At 36.3% G+C, this 21,537-nt stretch overlaps 1 protein-coding gene across 1 annotated transcript in view; it reads left to right on the top strand.

Moving 5' to 3' along the window:
• SUGCT (succinyl-CoA:glutarate-CoA transferase) overlaps positions 1-21,537 on the top strand; it is a 317,243-nt gene that overhangs the window by 244,436 nt on the left and 51,270 nt on the right. The window contains exon 13 of the mRNA XM_062498088.1: positions 20,357-20,420. Within this exon, the coding sequence (XP_062354072.1) occupies positions 20,357-20,420 (64 nt within the window). The remainder of the gene's footprint in view (positions 1-20,356; positions 20,421-21,537) is intronic.

Here is a 21,537-nt window from a genome sequence, read left to right as displayed (position 1 = left end):
AATGTGGTTGCTGTGAAGAGGCATCATTAGCGCAGTATGTGGAAGCAGGCTGCCTACCTTCCTGCACGAACCATTTTACCACAAACAGATTCCTGCTCTGACACACAGCTTTCAGCAAAATCAGCCAACAACTGTTAGCCAGACATGAATGTCTTTGTCATTCAACAAATTACTTGCACATCAGACAGTGCTGATTACAACCGGAAAACAGTATAAATATCACATTTTATATTACACTTGTAAAATTGATTCTTTCCCCTTTGAGTTAGTATTCCAAAAAAATTGTTCATTGTGTGTTGAGTTCCAGGGGATAATTCTGGCTGCAAAATTACAAATAAACAAATTATGACGTGTCAGTATAATGTTCTTTGGCTGATGCCATCTTTACTTGTCACATGTTTCATTGGGCAGCTCCTTTGTTCAAATAGAGTTTTAACTCCTGCTACATTATGACATATGTATTGGATAAATACAAATCAAATTATACATTTGTCTATATTTTACATTTCTTTAGCCTTTCTTTGCATTTCTAAATACATTTATAGATTTCTCAATCAAATTACATTAAATCCCAAATCTTTATAAAATATTTCTTTTGAATAGTGCTTACAAGGAAAATCCTTTGAAAAGTTGAAATGAATACTTGGTTTTCCCAGAGCAGATAAATCCTGATGCTTCTTGTGTTCTTTTCCTCATAACTAGTACTTTTGCTGGATTGAGACTTCTGGAAGTTCTTGAAGGTCAAGAAAACAGAAAGAAAAAGAGGGGCAGCCACCTTGATAAGTCAAGTAGATTTCAGAAATTACCATTATCAATAATTTTTTTTTTCTGAGCCCAGAACAGAAGTAAAGGAAAATCTTGAAAACTAAGAAAATTAAATATAAATGGCATCAGTTTATATATTTTGTCCTTCCTGCTTTCCTTAGCAATTGTAAAGTTATTGGGAAAATTCACACTTTCTCAAGGGGATGAGAGTTATATAAAATAGCATAGAAATAATAAGGTGAAAGATAATTGCAGCTGACAAGATCAACATCCTGCCATAGATTATTCAAGCCTGTAGTTGAAAACATGGGAAATGGGATAGGTACAACATCTTCTACCGCTTCAAAAGTTAAGCCATCCTTTAAAGCTCTTCTCTGCCTTTGAAAGGAAAATCTTCTGAATTCCTTAAGTAAGACACATCTTAAACCATACGAACCACTTTCCGTGCTGACAGAATTTAGTTAAAGCTCATTATGTAAAAAGGTGCTATAAGGAAACTTTATAGAGTGAATGCTCTTTATAAACTGGAAGCTAAGGTTCTGCCAGTTTCCATTTAATCCTCCAATATTGCCTGCAGCAGTCAAGTAAATTTCATAAGAGTCTCCCTCCACCCCAAATGAAAACCATGTGCCTGCTTCATATTTTACTCCTTTCCTAGTCCCTCCATTCAAATCTCTCCTCAGTGCTTTAGAAGACCCTGCAAGTATTGATGGAATCGAGATAACAAAGTCAATTCTGGTTCTTATTAATTAGGCCACATTAGCACAAATACTGTCCTTCCTAAAGAAGTTGAATTACACTCAAATTGTCATGGATGTATGGCAACGGCAAGTGTTAAAAAGCATATATATACATTGTCTATTCAGGAGTTTCCAAAATTAGGACTTTCATTCTCCATAGTGAAATTAACTTAAGGAGCAAAGCAAATAGGCAAAGCACTGTGATTTGATAAATACTTATTTTATTGAAATTGATCCAGGGCAAGAAGACTTGATTTTGGGCTTTTACTTATAGAATATTTGAATGTCAACACATTTAGAAATAATGTATTCATTGCTTATTAGTCAAGTACTTTCTGATTATTTCCCCCTTAATTTATGTCATTTGAGACTTCTCCTCTGAGAGGAAAACATTTCCTGAACAACTATAAACTTTCTTCATGACCTTATCATGTTAGCTCATAAAACTATCAACAGGCATAAACATAATCAGAAGTCATGAGGATGTCTGCCCTTCTTATATATCCTTGTTCTGTCCCTCAGAAAGTGCCACTTTAGTTAGAATCATAGAATAATTTGAGTTGGAAGGGATTGCAAGGATCATCAAACTCCAAGTCCTGACTCTGCACAGGACATCCTGAGAGTCACACCATGTGCCTGAAAGCATGGTGCAAACACTTCTTGGACTCTGTCAAGTTTGGTGCTTCCTGGGGAGCCTCCTCCAGTACCCAACCACCCTCTGGGTGAGAAATCTTTTCCTAATATCCAGCCTAAACCTCCCCTGACACAACTTCTTGCCATTCCTTTAGGTTCTGTCACGGGTCACTATGGAGAAGTGCCTGCCTCCCTGCTTCCCCTCATGAGAAAGCTGTAGATTACTATGAGGTTTCCCCTCAGCCTCCCCTTCTCCAAACTGAACAATACAAATTACCTCAACTGCTCCTTCAGTGGTTCCCCCACTACACCATTCTCCATCTTCATATCCTCCTTTGAACACTCTCTAATAGCTTTGTATCTTATATTGTGGTACCCAAAACTGCACACAACATTCAAGGTGAGGCTGCAGCAGTGCAGATCAGAGCAGAACAATCCCGTCCCTTGCCCAGCTAGTGATGATGTGCCTGATGCACCCCAGGACAGGGTTGGCTCTCCTGGCTGCCACGGTGCTGCTGACTCCTATCCAACTTGCCATCAACCAGGACCCCTAGGTCGCTTTCCTTGGTATCTCTCATTCCTCCCTTTCCTCTCCAGCCTCTCATTTGCCAGTCTGTCTACACATTCAAGGTTGCCCCATCCCAGGTGAAGAATTCAACACTTGTGTTTGTTCATATGATTACTGATTTCCAAGCCCCCTAATTTGCCCGGGTCTCTCTGCAGAGCTTCTCTGTCTGAGGGAATCAACAACTCCTCCAAATTTAATATTGTTGGCCAACTTAGTATCCTTTCCAGTCCTGTGTCCAGGTCATTTATGAAGATGTTGAAGAATACAGGGCCAAGGATGGTGCCTTGCAAATGACAGGTCTCCAGCCAGATGTCACCTCATTCACTGTAACTCTTAGTGCCCATCACATGAGCCAGTTGCTCACCCACTGCCTGTCATGATCAACCACTGGCAGCAAACCTGATTTCAGTGTTGCAGAATGACACAGACCTTGTATTGACTTTTCAGACTGCTGAGGGAACTAATACTGAGAATGATGGCTCTACTAATCCTTTCTTAAGGCTGAAATGCAACTTAAAAGTATGTTTTACATTAAACTATATATCTGAAATTCTGCATACAAGGATACACAATTAGCTATATGTAAAAGTCTCAATTATATAAGAGAAAAGTCCCAAGAAATTTTTAAGAATATCTCAGAAACAATTTTATGTCTGCTAGAATCCATTAATAAACTGATGTATTTAAAAATGTTGGAGTTGAACCCTTCTGCTCAGATTGCCTATATTTTGATGACAAAACAACACTCGTGTTTGCCTTTCATTAAAACCAGTTTAAGAAATGACACCGAAAAACACTTTATGCCATCAGGACAATGCACATAACACTCTGTCTGCTGTCATATCTCTAGTGACAGGAAGAGGATTCTCCCGTCATCATCAACTAAAACTGAAAAACATTCTTTCTTTGAGACACCAGTGCATAGAAGCAGAAGATAGGATGGTGAAGCATTTAGGGTTTCTTTAGTGATATTAAAAGATTAGAAAAAAATGTTAGAATATTATATTCTGAAGCTTTCATTGAGTATCACAGTGAAGAGAAATTAAAGGTAATAGGGATAATTTTTTTTTAATTAGAACTAGCTTTTCTTAAGTTTTAAGTGGGAATTATGCTATTGCTTTTTTGAGTTGAAGCTTAAGTATTTTTTTTTTTGTATTGTGTTTCTTCCTTGACAGCATTCTTGATAGTAATTTAATTGCCGATTTCTAGGCTTCTCTCTTTACATGTTACAGATACTTCTGGTAATCTTTGGGATGATTTTGGGAAGCATTTTGGAAGTATATTTACAAAGTTAAAGGGAAGGCTAACTGAACTCTATTGTCACTTGATCACAGCCATCAAATTTTAACATATGGTTTTCCTGTTATTTTCAAATTCATTTGCAAATCTTGGTATTAAAGAGCAAAAGAAATATATACTTCTAAAGACATCTCAGTATTGCACAGTAACACAAGGTTGATGAACTATTGTGTGTTGTGTGTTTTCCTATATATAAAATCTGATTTTAAAATATAGCAATAACTTTTTTGTGGACCATAATCCATCAAAAACAATGCTGTTTTGTAAATCTGAAAAATAAAACTGAATAATTTATACTGTACTGGTATAAAAAGAAGACTTTGTTTTGCTGTTAGTTTCCTCTTAGTAATTTACTATGAGAACAAGAACTGGACTAAGAAGCAGTTCTGGAGGAATTTCTGTATTTACTCTGTTTGCATCTCAATTCTGTGGTTGCACATATTTTCTAAGAAAAAATAGATGTTTTTTAAAGCACTAAATATTTTCAAGCCTGTTATTTTATTTCAAATTTGAAATGTCAGTTGTTTCTAAACTTTAAACCAGTTCAAACTCTGACAGCTTTTGCAAACAGAAAAGCTTCAGGAGAAATATTCAGGCAGCTAGCTTCCATGGCAGTATCACATTGGTTCAACATCACTAGTGTAGCACTACAAAAGAAACATTCTACATGTCCGATGGATGCCTTTAGCCTGTGACTTAAAACTTACACCTGACTAGATGAATGATAATGGACAAAATGTATTTGCTACTCCAGTTTTTCAAGAGTCAACTCTAAATGTCCATCCTGTTAATTTGTCATTAACAGACTAAAATGCAAAACCTGACTGAACAGTCTCCCAACATGTTTTGGGTTTTTCTGTGACTCATTTGCATCAGCAGAAGTAGAATCTGTTTTCTTGATAGCTAATCCACAGCAGCAAGTAATGTTAAACAGTTCCTTGTAAAGATCACTAGTAACATATATATTCTTGTAAAATTATTCCCACTTACAGTAGGAATTAAGCATTTTAGGTCTATAAAGCAAATCTCCATTTACTATGTTGTGGTTCACATTGTGGAGCTAACTCAGAGAAAGCAGGCTGGATTCTAACCATTTTTTTTCCTTAAAAGACTGCAATCAAAAATTAAACACCTACAACTTAGTAATCAAACAAAAGGCAAATATAAAATAAATATCTTGTAGCTACATTTAAGTGTCAGTTACATACATGGAATATTTCTAAATTTTTTTGGTGTTGGTACCATGTTTCTTAAATTTGAAAATGGTCCTAACTTAGCATGATTTAGCTGCATGAAGTTCACCAAGACTTCATCACCTTGAATAGCTGAGCAATAATAATACCAACAAAAAAGCAAGCATCAGATTTATGGCAGCTCTGTTTTCTTTGATGTCTTTTTGAGTGATGTGTGATATCTTCTTGACATGCAAGAGAAATAAGTAAGCTATATCTCCATGAGGCCTACTTGAAAAAACTCCAGATTTTTTCTGGAGATGGAGTATCTCTTTTCTGTTCAAGTATGTGTTGATGGATTAAAGAAGAATGCAGACAGGTCCCAACTGTCAACTGCCTGTAAGTAGAGCTTGATTGAAGATTGAGCATTTGTTAGTGTTGAAAGGGAATACTGAATTGTACACACATCTGAGCTGTCCTTTAACATGTTAGACACTTACCACTTATTCAGGGCACATTTCCTGAATGCATTACTGCTTTTTCCTTCAACCCACAGAGCATTGACTCTAAGCCTATGAGTATTCTATTATGTATAAAAAGGAAACAACTGATAAGGAACATCTGTGTCAACGGATACATGGAAGCAGTGACAGTCAATCCCAGAAATACAGAGGATTTTATTATATAGTGAAAATTAATTCTGGTGGCCTGTCTCACATCTACTGCTGTAAATCAGAAGGCAGATGGCTAATGTCCAGCGAAATGAAGCCAGCCCAACACGGTATCCTTTCTGTATCATTCAGTGTCCCATGTGTCTTTTATTCTTCTGAAAAATTGTGGAAATATTATTTCCCACCTTTTGCAGGTGAGGAGTTGATAAACACAGTCCTGGATACATCTCGGTACTAAACCAAGCATTTAAGTGACATTTTTGAGGTAGCTACATTCTTATTGTAAGATCACTTCATCATTAACAGAGTAACGTCATAATTGTAGTAATGATAATTGTAGTCAATTATCAGAGTCATGATCACCTTCTGGATGTGTCTTTCTCTGTTTCCTATATGAGGGAAATGTGTTGACCATCTTGTAATCCTCAGTCAAGTGTTTAATGGTATATGAAGAAAATATGGGTCATATAGTTAATTTCCAAAAATCATCCTACACATGTATGACAGAGAAGGAATCACACAATGTGTGTCCATTTTTTAAATGAGAAATCCTTCTTTTGACTGTCCTTGCTAATTCACCAGGTTACATATTCCATTGCAATCCACATCAGTAGTAACTGTCAATTAATTTTACATGGCAACTGTGTTTTGATAATTTCTGGTTTTCTGTAACTGGAGGATGGGCTTAGTCCAGTCAATTATAATAATCTTTCAAAAAGCAGCTTTCTGTTGAATACTGGGAGCTGTATTCATGACACTAAGGAATACATTAAACTCCTAGAACTTTGAGTTTTCCCAAAAGAATGTGTCTTCAGTTACACAATTGAAGTAAAGGATAAGGAGTTGGAATAATTTATTTCTTTTATCTAAACTAAATGGTGGTATTGAATGAGTGAGAAAATGTTTGCAGGTTTACAGATTATTTTTTTCTGTAGGGAAAAAAAATCTGTCTAAGGGAATCCAGTTTATATATTTTTAGGGAGAAATTATGCTACAAGTTTTATGGGAATGGATTTCCAGTAGGTCTCTGACATGATTGGGTCTTCAAGGGAAGTGCTATCGTATTGATTATGTAAAATGCCATTTTACATAATCTCAGAACCTACATACCAGAGGTGGATCACACCACTGAAAAATCCTTCTGTACTGTGATAAGAAAAAGTTGCTTTATGAAGTGCATTTTCTAATCTTTTACTTCATTTTAGTCTAAAAATTTCTCTCCATCTAAAAGGGACAGGTAGATCTTAGCAGCAGAAAATTAAAATAATTTTTCCTATTTAAATGTCATGGTTTTACATACCAATGCATCTCCCTAATTTGCTGTTTCTTATTTCCAGTTACTGTTACTACTGCTTAAATATTTTAATAATATTTTAAAATGTTTAAAATTTCTTCTGTGACTCTAATACATCAAGAGAAGGGCACCAATGCTGGTAAGAATGTCTTCTGATGAGCGTCTGAGGGCACTGAGCTTGTCTGGTTTGGAGAGGAGGAGGCTGAGGAGTGGCCTCATTGCTGCCTACAGCTTCCTGAGGATGGAAGTGGAGAGGAAAGTGCTGAGCTCTTCTCACCCTCTCAGTGCCAGGACAAGTGGGGAATGGCTCCAAGTTGCTTCTATCAGGGGAGATTTGGTCTCGGTATGAAGAAACAATTCATAACCCAGAGGGTGGCCAAAAAACTGCAGTAGGCTTCCTGAAGGTTGATGCCTCTCCTGACCATACCCAGCCTGTACCAGTGCTGAAGAGGGATTTGGAAAGTACCCCTAAAGCCATGCTTTAACATTGGTCAGCCCTGAAATGGTCAGACAGTGGGACTATATGGTCATTGTAAGTCTCTTCCAGCTTTCCTTTCCTTTCCTTTCCTTTCCTTTCCTTTCCTTTCCTTTCCTTTCCTTTCCTTTCCTTTCCTTTCCTTTCCTTTCCTTTCCTTTCCTTTCCTTTCCTTTCCTTTCCTTTCCTTTCCTTTCCTTTCCTTTCCTTTCCTTTCCTTTCCTTTCCTTTCCTTTCCTTTCCTTTCCTTTTTCCTTTCCTTTTTCCTTTCCTTTTTCCTTTCCTTTTTCCTTTCCTTTTTCCTTTCCTTTTTCCTTTCCTTTTCTTTCCTTTCCTTTCCTTTTTCCTTTCCTTTCCTTTTTCCTTTCCTTTCCTGTTATATGGCTCTTATTTAGCACAGAAATAGTCACATCCTTTGATCATCTCTTTATTTTAAGTCAATTTTTGTAACTTCTGATCCACATTCTTTATTTGCTGCTTTGTTTCCTGGTTGGCATAAAACCCAAATACTGCACAATTGGAACTCGCAATATTAAAGAAACACTTCTAACAGTTACTTAGATTCTTCTGGGTTTGGGACTTAGAGCCTGCAAAGGTTATTATTTTTATCTCAACACACATGTGCCTCAGTTAAAGAAAACAAAAACCTTTTATCATCTGCCTTTTAAATATCTATTTCAAGCTCTGCATTTGGTTGGTTTAAGATAAGCAGAATAGTGGGGAAAGAAAACTCAGACTAATTGAATGCTTGAGCAAACAGGTGTTTAGAGCAATTAATTACAACAAAAAAAACTCTAATTTTATGCACGCTACTGTATGTAACATTTATTTACATATAAATGAGATAGAAAGAAATAATGCCTTACTTTTTTAAAAAAACTATCCTGTGATTTTCTCCTAAAATATATTGCTTACAATTATGTAACACTTGATTTGTTGTACAATACTGTTTTCAAACTAGTTCAACATACCAAACATTACAGTACTTCCTGTTTTGGTCTGGAACACTAAGCATTTTTTAATGGTAATCTCTCCCAAAAGTTTTCTTGAACAGTAGGTGATCAACTGGAAAAATGACAATAACTTCAGAATATCTCACATGATGATAGTAATGGATTGGTTTCATTCACCAGCAAAATTGTATTTTAATTTTGTTGCTGCAGAATTATTTAATGAACTTTTTTTCCCCTGGAAAGTAGAGAAGATACTTGCTTTGATACTCAAGTGGGATTATCTGCACAAACTTCTTGTGATGTGCATGGAACAGTATGATTTTGAAGACACTTAGTGTGCAATAGTAATTCTGGAAGAAGAGTCCTGTCCTTTTGATGGACTGGAATTTATTAAATAAATTTTCCACTTGTAGGAAATAGATACTTTATTATAAGCTAGTAGCATTTTAATCAAAAGAGTAAAAAAAATAAATTTTGGAGCTTTTAATTATCCTTAAATTTAACTAAGTTTGGAGCTAGTCTCACAAAGCAGCTACAAGCTGAAGACAATTTTTAAATTGTCTTTTATTGAAGTATTTTTATTTCATTTTGTTAGATGTCAACCCTCTGTACACTTTTATAGTTTGATTGCCCTACATTTTAATTATCTCATTGAATAACATTTGATAGAATACAAGGTCTTATACAAAGCAAATTTTCAGAATAACATTTACGGCTTCACATGAGAGTGTTCTGGTTGTGCAGCCTGCTTCAATTCAGCTCAGATACAGTGAAGTGTTGTAAATTGATAGTATTGTGCATGCTCCGAAATGGTTAAGAATGCAGATGTGAAAAAAGTTTTTCCAATTACATTGCTCATCCACTTATATTTGCATGTTTAGGAAAAATGCTCTTCCATCATTACTGTCAGTGACTTTTACTGCTATCACATCTTAGTATTGCCTTATTTAATATGCAACAGGTGTCACTGCTGAGGTCAAGAAGAAATCCTCAATACAAAGCTGAAGTGACAAAATTGGATATAACTACCAATGTTTGAAGATATGAATTTACCCAGTGTCTTGGTGTGAAAGACACGTGTCAGCCAAGGAAGGCAGGAACCTCGGTTAGAATGTAAAATATTACCCCCTTTCCTCTGAATTATAGTACCTTTGAAATTAAGAGGCTTTCAGGCAAAGATATGAGAAAAGGAATAACAGTTCTTTACCAGTGTGTATACATATACATACACATACACATACACATATAAATATATATAATAAGGCAAACCAACAACAGCAGCACAACAAACAGAACCCCACACAGGCAGTTCCATCCTTCTCCTGGCTGTCGGGCACTTTCCCCTCTGGTGCAGTTCCAGTCACAGCCGCCAGGGGCGCTGGTGGCTCCCGGCCGGGCAGGGCGGGTGCGATGATTCCCCCGCGCCTGCAGGGGGCGCTGTGGCGCGAGCCCCGCTGCCTCTCTCCGCACGGTAATGGCGAGCCAGCTGAAGAGAGAAAGAGAGAAGGGGCTTTCCTTTGCAAACTCATGGGGGGGGGGGGGTGGGCAGGCGGTCTCAGTGCCCCTCAAGAAACTGAACGGACTGCAGCAGGAAACCTTGGAAGCATCAAACTAGAATGGCAGAGGCAGGCATATCCAGGATGACAAACAAAGCATAGCAGAAGCAAGAAGCAAGACAGTAAGATCCAGTCAGAGAGCTGAAGGAAAAGAATAGAAAAAAATGGGGAAAACCACATAGCAACAATGCCCCTTGACCCCCCAGCTCTCACAGGAAATCCCAGGCTGGCTCTTGCCCATGGAAAAACTCCTGGATCCAGGGTCAGGTGTGGTGGGGGAGGGGGGTGGGCAGAGACCATCCCAGACACAAAACAAAAACAAAACGAAAAATGGGTATGGGATAAAAATCCGTCCCTAAGACACCCAGTCAAACTATTTGGTGCCTATGTTTGTGCAAATTTGTGTAAGATTTTAAGTGGAAAATCTGTCCTCAGTATTTTCCTTTATAATTTCCATCTCGGCCTCTCAATTTCTCTAGCAACTTGTATTGCAATTTCATTGGAAGCATTATATTTAAAAACTAGTGTTATATTTTTGCTCGTGGTTGCATATGTATTATTCACATACTAATTGCTTTTTACTTTAAATGCTTACAGAGCATCAAATATACATCAATGACTAAATAACTGTGAAATGTAGTATTTCCAAGGCTATGTTTTGTTTTTGTTTTTTTTTAAATGATCATTGTTTCTGAAAGAAATCACCTCTTTTGTGTAAACATTCATAGCCCTGAAAAACCTTCCTGCCTTTAGTTTCTTTTTGCTTTACCGCAACTTGGAGAGGAATTTTATGGTTGAGTAATAAAATTAATAACTAAATGCTAATGATGGAAAAGTGATTGAACTGCTGGAAAGGAGTTGAAGATACTGATACAAAGTGGGAACTTAATCTTCACCTTCACCATATACATCCTGCACCTAACACTCTTGAATCCCAATTCCATGGTGTAGGCACGGTTAAGAGTTCTCTGTCTTAAGTGAGTTTTTTACAAAGGCTAATGTTAATGAGGCGGAATATCAATTAGGAAAAATCTCCATGTGCCAGAGTTTCTGTTGATGAAAGTTCCTTTGACTGCCCAGGACATCTAGCAACACTCAACAACATCTATACAGTTTACCAGGGTTGTCTGCACATGTTGCTATATGGAATTCTTTTGACTTAATTTAAAATGCTGTGTTTCTAACCACAGCCACAATTCCTTTTCTAAAGGGCTATGAAGGTCAGTGCAAGACTATGCAGGAATAAACCACTTATGAGAGGTGTGGTGAATCTCTGCCTGCAGTAGACTGACGATGTGCAGAAAGATGGTCTCATCTGGATGTACTTTTCCATACTAAGCAGGTGCCACTGTTAAGTGGCATTCCTCTGAGGATGAGCAAGTTTTGCAGTCCTGGGAAGGGTTAAGTTCTCTGACCTGACAGACCAGTTCTAATGAAACAATGATGTATAAATAAGCCTTAACACTTACATGGCAGGTGAAAGATGGATGGAGTACTTAAAAGAAGGCTCTTGGGAACTCAGTGTGGTGTGCAAGGTCAGAATATATATACTTATATATACATATATACATATACATATATATATACTTATATACATATATATATATATATATATATATGTACACTGTATTTGGCAAAACAAGTGAGACTCCCAAGGACCATCAGAAATCAAGTGATATTTTAGCATAATGTACAATGCTGTTGTTTAATGGCTCCTATGCTCACTATTAGCCTATATTAAATTTGTGACATTTTGAGACTTATTGAGATACCTTTTATATCTATAAGTTTATTCTTGCCATAACATGCATGCCTATCTGTAAAAATACATTATTTCTGTAACAACTCTTAGTAGTGTTCACTGTGCACTTGGTTGAAGATTATATGTTTTGTAATAACAATTCCCTTATGTGGTGGTCAAACATCTCAGTCATTTTTTCAATTCAGAGTTGCATCTGCATGTGACTTATTTCAATACCACATGGGAAAAAGTGACTTCTGAAAAATCTCAAAGCGCTATCAGAATTTTCTCTTAATCTCCAGCTCCCTAGCCAGGTCCATATATGATCCCTGATGAACGTAACATCCACAGAGCTGTCATGAAAACAATGGTAGTGGAAAGGTTCTTGGTATTTTCACTCCATCAGTCGCCCACTTATGGCACACAGTGCTTGAGGACATGGTGGTCATAGCTTATTATCAGTGTAATAAGCTAGGAAACAAACGTGCATTTTGTTAACCAGTGAGTTTCCACAAAAGAAAACATCTCAAAACTTATTTAGTTGTTGTTTGATATAAGAGGTAAACCACAATGAAATAAAATAAGAAAGCCTTTCTTGTGACATTCTGTACACCAAAATAATATAATCTGTGTACAGTCTGGGATAATCTTCTTAATTTTTACATTCACTTGTATCTAAAAATTTATTGTAATTAGGTTTTTCCATGTTTTTTTTTTTTTTTCAGAGACACTACAAATATAACATTTAAATGCTGAATACAGTATTTGTATGTATTGGTTTGAAAAGCAAAACCAGTGAGACTTCAAGTCAGTAATACAATTTTTAATAGGGAAGAGGAAAAAAAAGGAAAAAACAAAATACATGCAATAATAAAAGTAAAACCACTGACAGAGTCAGAATACAACCTGATACCCTGTCAGTCAGGGTGCTGGTGCAGTTTTCCTCCAAAGGGTCCAGCGATGATGTGGATAAAAGCCTGGTTCTTCCTCTGGAATCCAGTGGAAAAAGGCTGCCTTTGGCGTTCTAAACCTCAGTTTTTATCTAAGTGGGAAAGGCTTGGCTCGTCCTTCTGGCTGGAGCATCTCCCAGTGGGATGATGTAATCTTATCAGTTATACAGTAGGACTCAATGGCCCATTAACAGAAGATACTTCCCACAGAGATAAGGATGATCACCCTTCTCAGATGGTAATAGAATATGTATCTTGTATTGTAAACCAGGACATTGTAGTAATCAAAATAGAAAAGATATTATCAAAAGCCAGTAATTTTTAACACCATTGCTAGCAGAAAATTACTAGCAATTCTGACTGAAACAAGGAAAAAAAGCAGTCAGTATTTCAGACTGTTGCAATAATAAAATTAACCTGTTTTTGTAGCACCAGGTGATCAGCGTGTAGTTATCAGAGTTAGGAAAGCTATGCTGCAGCTGGAGACAGGCTCTTTGATCTCAGAGCCAGGGCTTTGAATATAGCCACACCCTGTCTTGCTACCAGCATGAGAGAGGTTTTATATCCAAATAGCAGTACAGCCAACCACCTCTGCAAAAATATTTCTGTGAATTTACACATTCAAACCCACCAAAATTATGGTTTTATAATCACATCAGTTTTCAGGGAAAAAGCACATCTGAAAAATACATATATTTTTTACAAATAAGGACATATTGTTTCCTCTGCCACGTCTCCAGACTGATGGTGCAAGAAGTTGTCAGGGAACTACACTTGGTCATCTGAGGGAAACAACCTGATTTTTAAGATCCCAGACAGTCCCTTGAAATCAGGGTCAGGTCTGCAAACTTGAAAATCAGAGAATCTATGCAATTAAATACAGACTTGTATCCATGCATTTTTGTATATTTTGGCCCAAGATATAAATCTTTAATCTCTTAATCTCCTTGCTATTCGTTAAAAATATTAAACATATCACATGCTAATAAAGTCCTTGGGAATGCTTCCTTCTCCACAAGAGTTAAAAACTTGATTTTTTCTTTAATATGGTCTGCTATTAGAATAAAAGTACCTTATTTTACTCTCACTACTTTTCACTAGAACTGATGAAAACATAGGAGATTTAAATAGGCTTATTTAGCAGCTGTCTCTTATTTACCTACACTATGAGGTATAAATTGAATTTAATATTTTTCTCAAAAATAATTATGTGTTGATTAGACAATAGCAAAGGTGTTTCTGCTCTTTCTGCTCTGTCAGAAAATGTTTCAATTTTTTAATACTTTTTGGATTGTTTAATGTCTTTTTTATGCATTATACTGTGGCTGATTTAGCAGTAAGGACTTTTTAATTTTTAATTTTGTAGCAGGAGGTTCTAGGGGAAGCAAAACATTATGATAACTATTTTCAGTATCAGGGTGATATCTTACTTTGATTAGAAATTTGAAATATGATTTATGAAATTGAATTGCTAAAAATGTTAATTGCCTGTGCATATTGGCCCCAGAAACAGTTTGCTGTGTAGATCCTCAGGGTGGAAGAAGGTGAGTCTGAGAAGAACAGACTTTCATAGGGTGCCTGAGAAGAGGTCACTCTAAGAGGTGGGTATATTCTGTTCCGGTATTATGAACCACTAAAAGAATCCTGGAAACTGATCAAATTTCACCAACTTTATGCTTCCTTCTGAACTGAGGTCTAATTTTAGTTTAATGTGCAGGTTTCATAAATTCAGATTTTTGATATTTCAGTTAACGGATGACAAATGGGATCTCCACTGGGATACTTACACAGAGTTTTGCGGAGAAAGAAGCTCAGTAGAAAGACTTCTCTAAAACAGTAGTAAGAATAGATTGCTGGGGAAGGAAAGAGTGTGGTCTCATGCAGGACTTGAGCAAAAGCTGATATATGAGGGCACACACCATTTTAAGACATCTGTTAGTGATGTCAGTCATACAAAAAGTGTACAGGACAAGAATTAAATGTGCAGAAAAACAGAAAGGAGAAATTCTGGAAAGGTTATACAGTGTCATATTTTAGAGTTAAGTAAAAAGTGTCCTGGCCAACTCTTTGCTTCCCAAAATGTATACAAAACCTATGCATATCTGTATACCAACATGACCCAAATAAGAATTAAAAAGGTAACTTGAAATTCTTGGCAAAGAAGAAGGATCTTGACATAGTAGCCATTACTGAAGAAAATTGGAATGATAAAAATCAATAGGAAAGTGTTATACCTGCTATAAACTGAACAGGCTGGACAGATTAGGTCTTAGAACTAGGGGAGCTATATTAGGGCTATACTGTCTAGCCTTCTAATCAGGAAAGATATTGAGTCCAAAATGTTGAAGGAGATAAAAGAATCCTCTAATCCTAATGGAGTAGTAATAATGGGTGAGGTGAATTCATCTGCCTTCAGCTGGTCAAAAGTCACATTAGGAGAGAGTGTAAGGGAAGCAACTTCTCATCACTCTCAGTGACTGCCTTTTGAAACGTTTAGTTCTAGAGTACACAAATGGAAATTCTTGACTTAAGTAACATAGCTGAATGCAGGTAAGAAGCTCTTAACTCCTGTATCAGATTGCACCTTTTTGGATTAAAGTCATGGCTACTGTAAAACCTAAATTTAATGTTGAAGAGCCAATAGCTAGTTTTTTAGAACCACTGTTAAGCTATAGGGTACAAAAACTCTTTAGATAAAAGATTAAAAAGTAAGGAAATGAAATTCTGATAATCAAGAGGGAATCTAGGTGAGGTGTTCTGTAGTAGAACAAGAGACACAGCAGAACAGCGTGAAGTATTTGAATAATGTGACACAGATCAGGATAAAGATGTATGTGTCAGGCCTCAAAATCCCATACCCAGGGATGTCAATATAAAGTAATTTTGTGTATAGCATATACTAGCAAATAGCTATGAAGCTGTGACATAAGAAGGACATTTTCAAAGCCATCATCTCACATGCACAAAAAACCCAGCAAGTTTGGTGAAGGAAACAGTCTGTAAGACACTGACTGAGAAGAAACCAGCAGCAGAGAATAAGGACATTCCAATGAGCTGTGATTTCCCTGTGAATTCATGTAGTATCACAGACGTGGTGCTAGGGACCTAAGAGACTATAACATACTCAGAGCGTTCACTGTGTCAGAATAAGGGAATGGGAGAAAAGAGGTAAATTAATAGGCAATTGGAAACAACAAAGCCAGATTTTATTCATTCAAAAATTTGTTAAGAAAGTAAGTTTTATTTAAATTATGTCCTGTCTCATGAAATGGTAATAATCTTTAAATATGAGAGATAGATGAAGGTAAAGTAGATATAGATGTGATTCATTATTACAATACTTAGCCATAGTAGAGTGTTAATACCTTCTCCAAGTGACCCCTGCATATTAGAAACTGTGTTTGGAAAGAAGAACAGTAAAGTTATTAGTGATTAAAGACAAAATTTGCAACAGAACTTGAGTATATTGGGATTTCTGCTTTGGAAAAAAGTAGAGGGGAAGCATGCTGACATGCAAACCATTCTGTTGTGCAACAACATTCTAGGAATACAAGACCAAGCAGAACCATGCAGATGGGGATATATTTAATATCCTTTCCAAATTTCAAATGACTTGACATATTTTTATTTGGAAAGGGGTACTTTCAGGATGTGGGATGCAATTCCAATATAGCATTTTCTTCACAACACGTGCTGTTACTTCTTTGGGGGGTGATTATGGCCATTGCTCTATGTTCAGCATGTACAGGGAAAACTATTATTACTTTTTTGTGGTTTGGAGGCATGAGTAGTAATTACATTTACCATCAGCCAGTTATCTTGTGGCTACAAAAATATGGAGAAAATAGTTACATCATTTCCTTTGCGGCCCTGGAAATCCTTTTCACTGAACTCTAGATGAATCTGTGAAAGAGTATTACCTGTACAAATGCATATTTTGAGTGCATAGCTCCGCATTAAATAGAACTTATAAAATTTGGATCAGGGAAGGCGGGAGGCGGGAGCTACAAGGTCTGATATATTTCTGATTCCAGTATCTCCTCTGATAGGTATTTGGAAGTGTACCTTAGGCACAATTGAAATAGGTAGAGTTGTAACTTTGCTGGCAGTTTTAAAAGAAACCATGTTGTCATGAGTGGTTAGTTACATGCGTAATCAGAGTTGAAATACTGTCTGTATTCGGAACAAAATAAAATGGTATCACAGAATCAATCAATTAAGTTGAAAAAGTCCTCTGAGATCATATGTCCAAAGGCACCACATCAACTATATCAGGTTCAGTCTTTCCTTAAACACCTCCAGGGACAGTGGCTCCACTACCTCTCTGGACAGCCCATGTCAATATCTAATCACCCTTTCTTTGAAGAAATACATCCTAATGTCTGACCTAAACCTACCCTGGAGCAGCTTGAGACTGTCTTCTTCTCCTGTCACTGGTTGCCTGGGAGAAGAGGCCAACCCTCACCTGATTGCAGCCTCTTTTCACATAGTTATATGTATCCCCTGAGTGTCCGTATCTCCAAGGTTGACAACCCTGGCTCCCTCAGCTGCTTCTCACAGGGCTTATGCTCCAGATCCTTCATCAGCCTTGTAGCTCTTCTCTAGACTTGTTCCTTCCTCAATTGAGGGGCCCAAAACTGGACACAGTACTCAAGGTGAGGCCTCACCAGTGCTGAGTACAGGGGAAGAATAATTTCCCTAGTTCTGCTGGCCACATTGTACCTGATACATACTAAAAATCTTTTACTGGAAGACTGAAGACTATACTTCTGATTTCTTTACAGTGATCTTACTGTAAAATACCTCCCAAATATTATTTGATTTGGAAAATCTCACGTGGTAACAGATCATATAGTATTTCTACCCTGCAAAATAAGCCATATGAAAAAAAAATTAAAAATGTGATCCATTGATTGCCACCATTTTTTACTTGATTCACTTGGTTCATCAGTTCCTTATTATGAGCTCAAGAGAATGCAGACACAATAGAAGGCTCTACCACATCAGAAATATCATGACCATTTCAGCTATACAAGACAATGGAGGAGAAAACCATTGAGCTGTATCTCTTACCTTTTCCTCTGGTTTTCCATGTCTTTGATGATAAGGGATGTGAACATTGCATTCTCCCAAGGCTAGAATGCAGTAACCCTTAGTAATTTTTGAGAATGCACATGAGAAGTTGGTGAATTGTTTTTCAATTTGTTGTTGGGAATCTAATAGTGGAATGCACAGAATGGGAAATTACACAGTTATTTTAAACAGTGCTGCTGATGTAGGGAAAAAAATCTGGTTGTTGACCAGTCATTTCTTGTGATTGTTTTCTTCAAAAGAGAAATTGGAATGGAGTATTTCAATATAGGCTTAATTACTGTAGAAAATAAGATTAATAGAAATGTCAGTGTTTTTGAGTAAAGAATATATCTGAGAGGGAAATTCAACACTGTACTAGTAATGAAAATATTAAGGAAGCCTGACTGCATCTTAAGTAATTATTCTAAAAGGAGTAGTGGTGATGCTCAAAGATACTTCAGGGTTTTTTTAGTTCATTCTGTAAAGAAAAGAGATCTGGAATTTGAGTCTAATGCAAAAGGTATTTTAAAAGCAATTTAAGTCTGTCTTATGAGAATAGAATTTAGAGACTCAGAACAGAGAAAAACAATATTTTTGAGGAGCCCTGAGTAGCTACTAGACAATTGGTATGTTTTTCTTTAACCAAAAGGAGCCACTTTTAGGTACGTGCTTTAACTTGTTATCTAAAGAAGTGCTTATTCACCTGAGCATGCTGTGGATTTCAAGTTCAAATGAGTGTGTTTTCTTGTGTTCAGATCCCAAATAAACAATTAAATGCATAAAGGAAGCTTGTGTAAATAAGTTGTGGAGAAAGGAGGCCAAGCTTTCAATACTGTTTGATTAAGGGCATGACTAGATTCTAAATATTAATTTTAAAAAGCAATTATATTTTCTAATTCTGTCATTTGGAAAAAAAAATCTGGATATCTCAATTGAATGTCTACCAAAATTGCCTTTAACCTTCTGAAGGAGAAATAGGACTAATGATTTGGTATACTGCCAAGCAATTAGACCAGTGAAGAGACATTGTTCCACCAGCATCTATTATCGGAAATATCTGGATTTCTAAATGTCAGCTAAATAGGTTCACCCCACAAGCTAAGGGAAAGCTGACCTGACCTTTTGACATCACCTGTTCAGGAACGAGAATTTTTAAGCAGGCTATTCTACACAGATAAAGGGTTCACAGAATTTGACCTGGAAAGAATGGTTAAAGGAATTAGTTTTGTTTAGTCTAGAAAAGAGCAGACTGAGGGAGGATGTGATTACAATCTTCTAGTACATAAAACAATGTTATAAAGATTATAGTGATTGGTTTTCTGTGTTCAGTTGGGGAAAAGACAAGAATAAAGATACTTAATACGCAGATTATGAATCAGTAGAAAAAAATTATAGTAATAAAAATGCAAAATAAGGTGCAGACTACACAACAAAATTCTTATCTTATTATCTTGAAATTTTAAAGATTAATTAGACCAACACTTGTCATTAATAGTCAAGGTTGCTAGTTTTGTTCATGGTGCTAGATAAATAGGTAGATACATTACATGATCACTTAAAAGACTTCTCCCATGTTTCATTTTCTATAGCTGATACATTTGCAAGACATTCTAGACTTGTTACATTGTCTACGTAAACAATTGCCTACTGGGTGACTATTTATTTTTTTTAAAAATAATTCTGATTACACAATTAAGGTAACAGTGTTACAAGGATGGAAGAATAATAGGTAAAGAAATTATAAATATTGTTTAGTGGCTTTGGATGCAGAATTACATAAACAAGAGCAGTGAGTTTGCTAGCATGAGTATCTTTTTCTCTGTTACTTGACAATTTTGGTATCACACATTGTTTTCTGTCTGAGGTTAATGACAAGGATACAAAAATTGTCATGAATAATCATCCCATATAGATATACACGGGGCCTAAAGCATTGCATACCCACTCAAAAGAACAGAAAAAAAACATTGAAATTATTTAATCTTTCCAGAATGTTTGTAAAAGTTATTAAGACAGAATTTTGCAGTATGATCCATCACAAGCTCAAAACTAACTAGCAGTGCAAAAACAAACAAGAGAACATAGGTTGTGTATAGGCCTTGAGTACATGGTTAATATGAAAGGGTGTGAAGGTTTTCATAGTCATTCTGTGTTGGTATCAGTTGTCTGTTGGTGGTTGAAAGTATAACATCCGTTTCTTATGTTTGATGATGACTGTAAGAGCTTAAAGATATGTTAGATGTGCAGTCATAGTGAAGCATTTATTTAGCTGCATAAATAAAAAGTAGTGTCAAACATCAAGGCTTTTATTTTATACATTAAGCAGACTACTTGTGTTGTAGCTCCATGCATTTTCAGAGAGTCTGTGAAAGAACATGATTAACTCTTTTTTTCCTCTTGAGTTTAGGAACTGATTGTATTTTATATTACATACAGGTTTTGTTTTGTTTTGTTTTGTTTTCCTAGGTACTGCACAATGGACTTGTGATGGAAATGAATCATCCAACAGCTGGGAAGATAGCTGTTCCAGGTTAGATGTTTAATCCTTTTTGCTGCATGACATCCTGAGTGGTTCCGGAACTCAGCTGAGGACATGACGCATCTTCACATTTCACCCAAATGAATAAAAGTTTAACCAGGCTGACATTTGTGCTAATAGTCATTCCAGTAGCAGAAAAATGGGTTAAAATGTGTGTCAGAATAGCTTCTGGTTTCCATCGGTCAGTTGTCATAACATGAACATGAATTTGATAATATTTGCAAACTCCCACTGCTAAAAATGTTACTGCTAAATCATCTACATGAATATGTGAATCTGTTTTTGATTTAGCCCAATTTTGCAAGTTACCCAGGCTTCTTTTAGGGATATTTCTGATTAAAAGAAAAAAAAATGAAAGAAGGTGAAAGAGGAGGGAAATTTGTACTGAAAACTTAATGAAGCTCTGTCACAATGAAGTCTTTTATAGCCATTTTGCACTTCCAAAGAATACAGAAGTATATACAAAAGTAATAAACTGCTCTCTCTTCTTTACAGCTCTAAATGGATCAGGAACTGGTGTAGCTTTCCTTCCATATGGCTTAGTTGTGTAATGGGGTTAGGTTCAACCAGGGCCATTATGAACATACAGATTCTTGCAGTTGGTTTGGTTTTGATAATTGATCCTAATCTGATAACCTGTTAGCTATTAGGTAATTTTTTTTCTGCTTCTCTCTGCTTCTCTTTCTCCCAGGCCACATTGAGAATTGTTTTCTGCTTCATTCAAAGCACTGTGTAATTTCTATTTTTATAAGAATTTCTCCTTACACTGTGATTTTCTGGGCTCGTTCCACCCTCTGACCCTGCATCCAGTTGTCATCAATTTCAGTTGACTTGAGTACATGTAGTGTTAAGAAGAATTTGACCCATAAAATTTTTCTTAATTTCCACATCCTGGAATCAAATCACACTGAGATGCAGAAAGAATTATTTGAAAGAAACCAATCCTGTATTAGATCATGTTTTCTTCATGAATAGAGGGGGTGTTTGTGTGTTTAGATGTGTATGCTCCATATTTGCTCTTTATCACAGTTTGCATTCCACTTTTGGTCTCACTAGATTTGAATGATTGGTTGACTTTATTAAAAAATGCTTCTCTAATTTAGATGCA

The sequence above is a fragment of the Cinclus cinclus genome, chromosome 1, assembly GCF_963662255.1.
Source record: "Cinclus cinclus chromosome 1, bCinCin1.1, whole genome shotgun sequence".
Taxonomy (NCBI): Eukaryota; Metazoa; Chordata; class Aves; order Passeriformes; family Cinclidae; genus Cinclus; species Cinclus cinclus.
This window is presented reverse-complemented; position numbering and strand designations above follow the sequence as displayed.